Source organism: Archocentrus centrarchus, chromosome 12, assembly GCF_007364275.1.
Source record: "Archocentrus centrarchus isolate MPI-CPG fArcCen1 chromosome 12, fArcCen1, whole genome shotgun sequence".
Classification (NCBI taxonomy): domain Eukaryota; kingdom Metazoa; phylum Chordata; class Actinopteri; order Cichliformes; family Cichlidae; genus Archocentrus; species Archocentrus centrarchus.
The window spans coordinates 23,013,462-23,025,138 of record NC_044357.1 but is presented as its reverse complement, the minus strand read 5'-3'; the positions used below and the strand labels follow the sequence as shown (position 1 = coordinate 23,025,138).

At 44.2% G+C, this 11,677-nt stretch overlaps 1 protein-coding gene across 1 annotated transcript; it reads left to right on the top strand.

Annotated features, from left to right (window-relative positions):
- The first annotated feature begins 2,163 nt into the window (after positions 1-2,163).
- pum3 (pumilio RNA-binding family member 3) lies at positions 2,164-10,437 on the top strand. Its single transcript, XM_030742754.1, has 18 exons — positions 2,164-2,236; positions 3,670-3,741; positions 3,824-4,047; positions 4,350-4,494; positions 4,577-4,652; positions 5,136-5,229; positions 5,407-5,473; positions 5,720-5,895; positions 6,061-6,163; positions 6,802-6,880; positions 6,970-7,068; positions 7,600-7,653; positions 8,107-8,187; positions 8,320-8,462; positions 8,592-8,814; positions 8,921-9,008; positions 9,606-9,696; positions 9,940-10,437. Coding segments are annotated over exons 1-18 (1,947 nt in total). The 5' UTR covers positions 2,164-2,234; the 3' UTR covers positions 10,070-10,437.
- The last annotated feature ends 1,240 nt before the right edge of the window (positions 10,438-11,677 follow it).

The following is an 11,677-nucleotide window of genomic DNA, read 5'->3' as shown; positions in this document are numbered from 1 at the left end:
AAAGGTCATAATAAAAGTTACCTCACGTATAAAATATTATTGATTGAAGAATGACTTCAGATTTTAATATATTCTATGACCTAGCAGTGGTACCATGCTAATGAGCTCTGTCTATTTTATTTCTGTCATCAAACTCCAGAAGAGCAAGTAAAAGGAAAAAACACCAGAAAAGGGACGGCAAAGAAATTGTTACATTTTTCCTGACTAAATACAACCGAAAGAAAACAGTTCATTGTCAGTGACATTTTATAGCAGACTGATTTTAATTAAAGATCCAAGTTTTAAAAAATCTACCTTTTAAGTGGGATGAGTTTTTATTTGGATTTTGTACTCAGTGGACATGGACTCAGAATTTAAATGTTTATTCAGAATTTTAAAGAATGCTTTTTCAGGTAGATTGCAGCTTGTAAAATTTAAGACATCTAGGCTAAATGGGGAAAAAAAAAATGGTAAATTATCCAGAATTTGTTTGACTCTGTACAAATTTTATTGAAATTTGAGTTTGTTTAGGGCAGCACGGTGGCGCAGTGGTTAGCACTGCTGCCTCACAGTTAGAATACCATCTGGAAGGCCTGGGTTCGATTCCACCTTGGCCCAGGCCTCTCCCTCTCTCTGTGTGGAGTTTGCATGTTCTCCCCATGCTTGCGTGGGTTTCCTCCGGGTTACTCCGGTTTCCTCCACATTCCAAAGACATGCACTTACTGGGTTAGGTTAATTGGCTATTCTAAATTGCCCATAGGTGTGAATGTGTGTGTGAAAGGTTGTTCGTCTCTCTGTGTTGGCCCTGTGACAGGCTGGCGACCTGTTCAGGGTGTACCCTGCCTCTCGCCCTATGACAGCTGGGATAGGCTCCAGCCCCCCCGCGACCCTGAACAGGATAAGCGGAAGCGAATGGATGGATGGATGGATGGAGTTTGTTTATATGTCAAAGTATACGCCTCCTAAATTTATATCAAATGTTTATTTTGTTCTATTTATTTATTATAAATTTTATTTTTACTTGTTGGTTTTCATATAATTATATGTTGAGTTATCTTAAGAAAACTTTGGAAAAATAAAGGATGGGAAAAAAGAGGGCTCAGTCTGCCAACATGAGTTTAATGAAAAGTTTGATTTTTTTTTTTTTTTAATTGTACAATTTTAAAATTATGTAATAGATGTTGTGCAGCAAGCGGCATGGTGGTTAACACTACTGCCTCACAGCTTGATCGACATCTAGATCTGGGTTCAATTCCACCTTGGCCCGAGTCTCTCTGTGTGGAGTTTGCATGTTTCCCCATGTCTGTGTGGGTTTCCTCCCACAGTCCAAAGCCACGCAGTTACTGGGGTTAGGTTAATTGGTCACTCTAAATTGCCCATAGGTGTGAATGGTTGTCTGTCTCTGTGTGTTAGCCCTGCGACAGGCTGGCGACCTATGCAGGGTGTACTGTGCTTCTCACCCTATGTCAGCTGTGATAGGCTCCAGACCTCCAGACCCCCCCCCCCCCATGACCCTGAACAGAATAAGCCGAAGAGAATGGATGGATGGAGATGTTGTTGCATTGAAACATTCAAAGATAAAACATAAATGTTACCAATGCACATATAATTGTTACCAGTGCACTAGCATAAAGTTTCATTACAAATGTATGTGAGCTTGGGGGGCCCCTGGTGGTGGTAGCCGCATATGTCGCCTGTTGTGCCTTCAAAATAAAAGCACGCGAGTTAAAGATTTCAAAATCAAGTATGTTTCTCCTCTGCTGTGTAATTTTTGGTTGGGACAAATGCGCCTGTCTCCAATATTGGAGGGGACACGCCACCCCCCCCCCCCCCCCCCCCCCCCCCCCCCCCCCCCCCCCCCCCCCCCCCCCCCCCCCCCCCCCCCCACACACACACACACCTGTAACCACGGTAACCGCGGTCTGCCCCTTTAAATACAGTCTGTAAACAAACATGGCCGCGTTAGAGTCGCGCACATAGACATAAATACGTCTGTGAGTTCCAGACACCGACAGAAAGAGAAGTTCAGCTCTCCGCCGACACACTTTGGGACTGCATAACCAATCAAAGTATTAAACCATGACTGCTATAAACAATTAAAGTTATCGCCGAGGCGTTTTTTTGGCAATAGCGAAGTGTCGCAACAACCATCGTTTTACGGCAGCGGGTGTTCAGTTTGATTGGACGCTTTCTGCCGTAAACTGTGCCGCTTGCAGAACGCATGGGACGGAGCTGGGACAGCGTGTAGGTCTGAAATGTGAGTTACTGCACTTAAAATCCCGTTTAAGTCGTTATTTCATAATATAATGCTGTTTTATTTGTGTAATAACAGCTGCTGACATGCAGCGTTTATGTTATTAGCTAACTAGCTTGGGTAAAGGCACCAGAAGACCTTTATGGATCGGAAACACATTTTAATGTTGTTTGGACTAGATTCTAGATTAACGATGTAATGAATGAAACAGTAGAGCCACTTAGTGGGTCAGAGTGAAAGTTCTCATTTGAAAGTGTCCTAAAATCCACGTATATTATTTATTTTGGTGTCCTAAATATAAGACGTGAAGAAGTTTTTACCTTCCAGCTCAGGTTTATCAAATCCCTGATTATATTGTCAGATGAAGCCACTTTTGATCTTGACACCTACATTTTTGCTTTGCAGTAGGCTCCACTGGCTCACAATTTATCAAACATTTTCACTTAGACCAGCAAAGCGTCTCTCAGCCCCAGTTAAGATGAGGTGAAATACTTATTTATCCCATATTTGGTAAATTATTTGTTACAGCAGTTTAAATGGTTATGAAATACAACTACTTATTAATAGTATTATCTGTCTGTTGCTGCTCTGTCAGTCAGATATATTGTGTTATAGAGGATGATAGCGTGTGAAAGAGTTCCCGTATCTGCCCCTGTGCCATCAGTCTGTTAGAGAAACTGCTCTGCTGCCTCTCCAGTAAGTGGTGCAGAAGGTGGTCAGGGTTATCCATGATGGATAACAGTTTTCAGTGGCCTCTGCTCCCCACCACAGCTTCAAAATGTCAGTATGCAGCCAGTCACAGCCAGCTTTCCTGATTCCAGTTCATTCAGTCTGTTGGTGTCACCAGCGCCCGCTGCAGACCACAGCAGAGTACACTGTACTCGCCATAACTGATGGATAGAAAGTCTCCATCATTTTGCTGCACACATTGAAGAAATAGAGCATGCTAAGTCTCTTCTTGTATACAGTCTCTGTTCAGCCTGTAGCTGATGAGCCTGGCAACTTGTGCTCCTCACGACATCAGCTCCTGTACCTCTCTGGTCATTCAGACGCAGGAAGCTCCCTGACCCCTCCACAACATCATTCAGCACTGCTCAGACAGGCGGCTTTCAATGAGTTTTTTTTATTTGTAGTTTTCTCTGTTATCAGTTTTAAGTCATCACAGGTTCTACCCTCCTCACTACCAGTCAGGGCCTTTAATGTGTACTAATGTAATAAATTTAAGTTTTATTCATAGGTTTTTGCAAAATTAATGCAGAAATATTTAAGTGCTTTGGTAGTTATAGGGAAATAGAAGGAAAATTGGAACATTTAACCTTTAATTTGTCACCTGCTTTTATGTGACTTAGACATGTAAATTATTTTGCACCCCAAGTTTCTTATTGCTGGTTTATCTTCCTGCTGTTGTCGCCATTTCTCTCTCATTCACACGTTAGGATGGAAACTCAATCCAAAAAGCCTTTTTCTCCTAAAGATGGAAAGAAGTTCATGCAGAAAGGAAAGGGAAAAAGGTAAAGCGTCTTTCACATCAGCTGTTCCCACTCTTCATCACGTTAAGCCAGGTTTGTGATTGGGATGTCTCACTTGCCCAGATTCCACAGGGACCAAATTTGGTGGAAAACCAGGCAGCAAAAAGCCCTTCAAACCGTACAACAACGCAGAGAGGAAGAGCCGACCGGGGAAGGGTTGGGATGGCCGCAAGAAGGAAGCAAAGTTTTCTTTCTCCAAAGCCGGGAAGAGGAAACTGTCAGATGTTAAAGATGAAGAAGGGGAGGGCGAAGGTGAGAAAACCCCAACAAACCCTGGAGTTGGTTGCATATCATGAGCTGCATTGTACAATGCACACAATTTCCATGGATACATTCTGCACATGTACAGTACATATTATTGTTTATTTTGTAGTAAAATAATAATGTTGTAGTAAAATAATGATGCGATGGACTCTCTGTGCTACAGTCTCACTGCTGAAACTACATGTTCTCTCCTGAATCACTGATTCTGTTTTTGGTCCCTGTGAGAGCCTTTTTGTTAGAGGGTGGCCTTCAAAAGCAAACATTGTTCCTTTTGTGTGTAAAATCAGGTCTGTGGCAAAGAAGGGAAGAAAGGCGGGTTTAAGGCAATAAGAAGCTGACCGAGGAGGAGCTGAAGAAGAACAGGCAGCAGAGGAAGAAGGAGCTGAAGAGGAACCGACAGGAAGCGGAGAGGAAGGACATGTTCGAGATCATCAATCAGTCCAAACACATGTGGGGAGACCTCAGGAGGTACAAACGCACACAGAGTTGGAGAGAAAGCCGCGGTTCGAGTCACTGGGGTCGGTTCAGTATCTGATGTTTGTGTCAACAGGAAGAACTGCAACAAGGACCAGAAGAAGAAACTGCTGAGGGAGCTTCGTGATCTGATCCACGGAAAGATCAAACAGGTTCATCTCATCTGTTTGCTGCAGATTGATTGTTAGAAACTGCACAGCTTGATTTTCTTTTCTTTTATTTAAACCTGCCTAGCTGATCTGTACAGTGGACCTATTATACTCACATGGCCAAATTAGGGATATCCATAGAGTCAAAACCTGCGTGAAGCCTCAGCATTTGCTCACAGGGATTACTTATACATATACCGGCCTAATGACTTGAACCTTTGACCATGTTCAAGTCATTAGGCCTTGATATATGAGAGAAATAAGACAAACAAGAAAGGTTCCCTTCAAGAGGTACCTCTTTTTTTCTTTAGCATAATTTGGGTCATATTTTTCTCAGGATTGTTCATATCTGCAGTGGACTCAGCAAATAAACAGCTTAAATTTGGGCCACATGGATCACAAACTGAGGGAAAACAAGCTGCCTCCAGTGTCTTCATTTTATGAATTTATTTGGACCGCCACATGACCATGCTCTCCTTCCTCCAGATGGCGTTTGCTCACGACGCCGTGCGAGTGCTGCAGTGTTACGTTCAGTTCTGCAACCACGAGCAGAGACAGGAAGTGTTTGAGGAGCTCAAAGGTGAGCGCCGAGGTTTCAGCTGCTGTCTTTGTAACTGTTACAGTTTGTGTGTTAGAGTCCCCCATCCACATATTTCCCTTTTACATAAAATCTGATGAGTAGGTCATGAATATACTGGGTTGATAATGTGCGGTTGACCTGTAGGTTATACATGTGAGTCCTTGTTTTCTTTGACAGATGAAATCCTGAGTTTGAGCAAGTCACAGTACGGCAGACATGTGGTGAAAAAGCTGCTGATGTACGGGTGAGTCAGCTGTGAAATTTTATTTTTTTGCATCTCACTTTCTGCAGTCGCCTACAAAACAGGTGTTTCTATTATTTTGTCCAGCCCATTTAAATGAAGTAGGCTAAATAAGACGGCATAAAGCAACGCAGCTCAGCCGCTACAATGAACTGCTGCCGTAGATGAGGGTTATCTTAGGTGTACCTAATAAAGTGGTAATTGAATGCATGTGGATGTGTGAGTGGTGTGGATTTATTTCCTCCACAGCAACAAGGAGCTGCTGGCGGCTGTGATGAACAAATTTAAAGGTTACGTGCGGCAGATGCTCCGGCACGCCGCCGCCTCGACCATCATCGAGTACGCGTACAATGACAAAGCGGTGCTCGCACAGAGGATCATGCTCACGGATGAGCTGTACGGCAACACCTACACCGTTCTGCAAGGTAAAGACACACACACACACACACACACACACACACACACACACAGAGGAAAAGGTTGAAATGTTGTTTTATATCAGTGCCACTAGAGGCAGAAAAACTCCATGACAGGCCGGCGGATGTTGTGATCATTACTTTTGAAAGGTGTGTTTCTTTTTGTGTGTCCAGTCATACGAGTTAACACCCTCGAGAAAGTCGTGAGGATGAACCCGGACAAGCTGAACAACATCATTGACGAGATGAAGCAGATTCTCACACCCATGGCCCAGAAGTAAGACCAGAAACAGAATCACCTGTAAAGATTTTTCTCTTTTGGGGTTTAAGTCATAAAGTTTATTTAACTTAACGTTAAAAACAAAAAGTGATTGAATATGCGTAATTCTTAATTTTTGTTAACCTTTCCTTTTAATTCCTCCTGATCTTTAATGTAATAAATGGAGGTGAGGTTTTGGTGCTACAATCAGAATCTTTAGCTTTCACTTAAATACTAGAAACAATGTTGCATGCTCTTCAATCACAGCTGCATCTACATTAAAACATAAATTACTGCCATTCTTTTCACCAAGTCTGCACCTCATGCATGAGGGTGGAAATAGGAGGTGCCTTTAGGTGTTTATGCCTGATCAGATATTTTAAAGCCTGTCCACATTTTCTTATCTTCAGACCAAAACCCAAAAAACCCCTCTATCAGATGGATTTTAGATACCAGTATAGCCAATATCAAAATCAAAATATCAATATCAAAATTGGCTGCATAGCTACCAAACAGGAAGTGATGTCATACCCAAATATGTATTCACAGCAAGCTTGGTGTAGGGATCAAGAAGCACCTCTGAGGCTGAAAAATTAAACTGCAGCTCCTCCACTGAAATTCTGTTTATTTGCATTTCCGCTGTTTCTGTATTCCAGGGAACAGGTGATCAAACACTCTCTGGTCCACAAAGTCTTCCTGGATTTCTTCCAGTTTGCACCTGAGAAACCGAGAACGGTGAGCAGCTTTTTAAAGACTCCTGGTGTGAAATAAGAGAGGCTCCAGAAGTTCAGGCGCTAACCCGTCTTTGTTTGTGATTCGAGCAGGAGATGATCGAGTCCATCAGGCAGTCGGTCGTCTACATGGCCCACACGCACGACGGAGCCCGAGTGGCGATGAACTGCCTGTGGCACGGCACAGCCAAGGTGTGCACACGCGTAAACACAGCAGCTTCGTGTGGACATATAAGAGTTCTGTTGTTACACAGTGCAGGAAAACAGCCTTCTGTTTTTTCCCTGGGCCTGGCTCCAGGGTGGGACCTCGGTAACCCTGTCCCTGACAGCCGATCTGCCCTCGAGCTCTGGCTACCAAGAGAATGAGACTGCAGATACAAGAGGTGGAAATGAGTTTCCTCTGGAGGGTGGCCGGGTTCTTCTTTAGAAATAGGGTGAGGAGTTCAGTCATTCAGGAGGGGCTCAGAGATGAGCTGCTGTTCCTTCTCATCAGAAGGAGCCAGCTGAGGTGTTTGGGCCCCGGGTTTGCCCCAGGACACACTGGAGGGATTATATGTGTCGGCTGTCTTGGAACACCTCGGTGTCCCGCCAGATGAGCTGGAGGTCTGGGTTTCTCTGCTTAGACTGCTGCCTCTGTGACAGGGAGGGAAGGTGGGCGGTGGGGTTGGTGAGATAACAGAAGTCTGCCTCACAGAGTCACAGTTTTATGTTTTTTTGTTTCAGGACAGAAAAGTCATCATAAAAACTATGAAGACCTTCATGGTGAAGTTTGCCACGGTGAGTTTATGATGAGACCCTGTTTAATCTTTGCAGTGACTAATTGATCCAAACTGTCTTTCATTAGGTCACGAGATTTAGGAAAAGAGCGAATCAGCAGGAAAAGTGTCTAAACTAAGTTTATATGTTTACATTGTATGTTCTCACTCTGAACCCAAAGTGCCTACACGTCCTTTAAAATGCATTTTACTCCATTTGGATGTTGGACACACAACAGTCCAAGTGATCATTTCAGGCTGTTTTGAAGCTGTTTAGGATGAAAATATTTTTCTTTTCACCTTATTTTTCAACCTTACTCAATATTTTGAACTGACATCTCTGTGTATTTCTGTGCTTCTCCCTCTCTGTCTTTGGCTAATTAAAGCTGGTTCTTCGATCTCACATTCATACATTAAAATTCCTCAGCGTGAGGAAGTGTGTGATTTATTTACTGATGCTTGGATGAATCCACAGGGGGAGTTCGCTCACCTGGTTCTCTTGGCCATATTCGACTGTGTGGACGACACCAAGCTGGTCAAACAGGCCGTGCTCTCAGTAAGTCTGATGTTGGGTGAAGTCGGGGACGGAGAAAAAAACAAATGCAAAATACTTCGTTTAGAAAGTGCAGTCAGTGTTTAAGCAAAACATGACTGAGCACACACTCCTGTGTGTGTCCCACCTTTGCAGGAGATCCTAGCATCTCTGGAAGAAGTCATGGGTAACAAGTACGGTAAGAAGGTTCTGGTTTACCTGCTGAGCCCCAGAGACCCTGCTCACCTGCTGCCGGAGATCATCAAGATGTTGGAGCAAGGAGATGGAAACGCACACAGGTAACAGCAGCATGGATGGTATTGTTTGATTGGAAGTAAACAAAAGATTTAAGACTCGGCCCAGATAAAATAATGGTGACGTGTGAAGATCTGCGATGTCGTTAAGGTCACGTTTTCCCCTCTCTGCAGTAAAAAGGGTGCAGCGACTCGGAGGAAGGAGCTGCTGGACGTCGTCTCCCCACCGCTGCTGGAGTACCTCCGTAACAATGCAGCCACCATGGCGATGGACAAGGCGACCAGCGTCACCATCAGCGACATCCTGGCGTCGGCCTGCGGGGACCTGCGGCCCGCCATGACGGCTGTGGCTCAGCTGGCCAATCAGGAGTTAGTGCCAGGAGGGATTAAAGGCCAGGTGTGTGACAGAAGTTAGAAACTCAGACTCAACATTTTTTAGTTGGATATTTGGTGACTTTACATTTGATCTGCTGTTCATCACGTTAAACTGATTTCCTCTGCAGCTTCACATGGCGGAGCATCCAGCAGGACACCTGGTGCTGAAGTGGCTCATAGAGCAGGACGTCACGCTGGCAGAGGCCGGCAAGGAAGGTAAGGAGACACACACACACACACACACACACACACACACACACACACACACACACACACACACACACACACACACACACACACCCCTGTACTGTAAGAAGATGTGAAGCTCATTCCTGACAGATGTATTCGCACTAGTGGAATAATGGAAGGAGGCAGGACACGTGACACCCACTTGGAAACAGTGCTGATCTGCGCTTTTAGCACATCAGCACACTGGCGAGCTGCAGTTGGACATTTGTATTCTCACATGCACCTCTCGACAGCAGTGTCTCCAAAGGTTAAAGGCCATGTGTGAAAACAGCTTAGCTCCAGCAAAAAGGAGGATTTGTCAGAGCTTTTTTTTTTTTTAAACACGAGTCCACTGCAAGCAGAGAGCCGTTATTCAGTGGACTAAAAGCCAAACGCAGCTTTGGAGTGTGTATCTGCTGCAAAGTTCACCAGACTGGGATTCACAAACTGCAGTACCCCTACACACCTGCAGGAAACTCACTCCACATCAAGACTACAGATTATTATTGGACTCTACTAGAATAATCAGTCTTTCTCAAACGAGCTGTTGTAGCTTGTTAATCTCTGCCTCTCTCGCCCTCTCAGAGCGGTTTGGGAGGATCCTGGTGGACACAGTTGGGACAGATAAGATGAAAAGCTGGGCCAAAGTCAACAGAGGAGCCATGGTGCTCTGCAGGTCAGTAGCTACGAGCGCATTTATCTCACTTCAGAGGATATTTCCTGAGGGGGTGTACTACAACTGAAGTTCAGCCAGGCTCCCTTTGCTTTAGCTGGCTGGACAAAACCTGAAACCCAGATCAGAGATAACGGGTATCACAAATATCACTATTAAATTACAGTGTACTCTCAAACTTTAATGACCTAACAAACGAAGTTTAGAAACCTTTTGCCCTCTGTGTTTTTTTTTTCTTCTTTGCAGTCTCCTGAACAGCTGCGATAAGTCTGTGGCTGCGGAGGTGAAGGCGGCGCTGGAGTCCATCAGGTCGGAGCTCAGCAGCATCAGCAACAACAAAGGGGTGGAGATCCGGCTGGAGAATCTGAACAAGTAGACTTCTTCTCCCAAACAAACTGCTGATGTTAAACGCGGCACCGACGCCCGCGTGACTGCGAGCGATTCTGGAAGCAAATGGGAACATTTTTCAGGAAGAGGATACGACCTGACACACTGCCGTGTAATTTCAGTGATGGGAACTGGATTTGAATCTGGGAAATAAGGAAAAGTGTTTGGAAGAGGAAAACCGATCGTTCACATTAAAAGCATAAACTGAACGATCTGACAGACGGACACCGAAGTGTTTTGGTCACTGAGGTGAGCTCGGATTCATCCGGTCAGCCCTCACATTTGTTAGATTTTATATGTTGTGAGTGATCAGCTGCAAAGAAAATGTTTGCAAAATAAAGACTATTGTGATAATTATATTTTGTTTTTATTATAATCAACAGATCATCAGTAACGGGTGTTTTCTAACCCAAGATACACAGGATAGTTAGCTCAGTCCTCCTCCTGTGTTTGTGGCAGTGACAAAAGCTGAGTGTGAGCGGGCGGATGCGTCAGCAAATAATCAAAAACAAATGTGTACTCAAACTATAAAAGATTTATTTCCAGAGAATTAAAGGATCTGTTCATGCTTTTCTTCATTTTCCAGTGGAACAAACAGCACTGATTCAGAGCTTGTTTCTTTACCTTTCTCCAAATGCATGCTGGGACTGAATTATTCAAAGTTGGAGCTTGGATTGAGAGCACAGCAGGAAGTGTCTTGAAAGCAGGTTTACTTTCACACATCCACTGATTTAACAGTTGTGTGACAAAGTAGAGAAAACAGACTTGGAAGATTTGAAAAATCTGCTCTGTCCTCTCAGCGATGTACTGATCCCAGCAGCAAGCACAGAGCGCACCAGGTACTGTGTGAAAGCAGAGTAATCCCTGTGAGCCTCAGGCTTCAGACTGCTCAGAACACTTTAAGGTTTAAGACTATTTTTTCTGCTCCTGGCTCTCTGTGATATCAGAGAGAGGGGATAGCTAAGGCTCACCCACCCGCTGTCCAGACCTTTCTTTGGGCAGCCAATCATGGAAATTAGCTAAGCTGGTTTCAGACAGAGGATGAATTGAGGGGCTGCACCAGAGCCCAGTATAAGATTAAAAAGATCATTTTACCTCTTGCAGAGCCCAAAAATCAAAATATGGAGCTGGAAATAATCATAAGTCCTCTTTAATGATGTCATTTGTTTTCTCAGTTTGGTGTGAAAGACGTCATTTTACCTGAACAGGAGTTGCATCAGAAACCTGCCTCGATTCTTCTCGCCTCCGTCTGAAGCAAGAGTGATCTTTTCTGAAAGAAAGCTGTCAGAGATTCACTTTGTTCACAACTGTTCAATCCAAGCTGATGAAACAGCTTGATTCAGACTCATGGGGCAGATAAACAGGCCTCCCAGACACCGTCCAGATGTCGAGCGATTCACTTATGAATCATTTCTGTGCTGATGTCTGCTCCTGAATCCCGGATTACATGTGGGACTGACGGGTAGTGGGGATGGAGGCTTTAACAGCTTCTGCATAGATGTGTTCGGATTAAATAATCATCACTGATTCAGAGGTTGATTCTGTACCTTCCTCCAAATGCATGCTGGGAATGACTTCAGGAGTACGAGTTGCTATA

Excerpts from the sequence above, each read along its gene's own strand:
- pum3 (XM_030742754.1), top strand. Across the intron at positions 4,653-5,135 it reads TCCACGGAAAGATCAAACAG|ATGGCGTTTGCTCACGACGC; the intron begins GTTCATCTCATC and ends TCCTTCCTCCAG. Across the intron at positions 9,697-9,939 it reads GGAGCCATGGTGCTCTGCAG|TCTCCTGAACAGCTGCGATA; the intron begins GTCAGTAGCTAC and ends TCTTCTTTGCAG.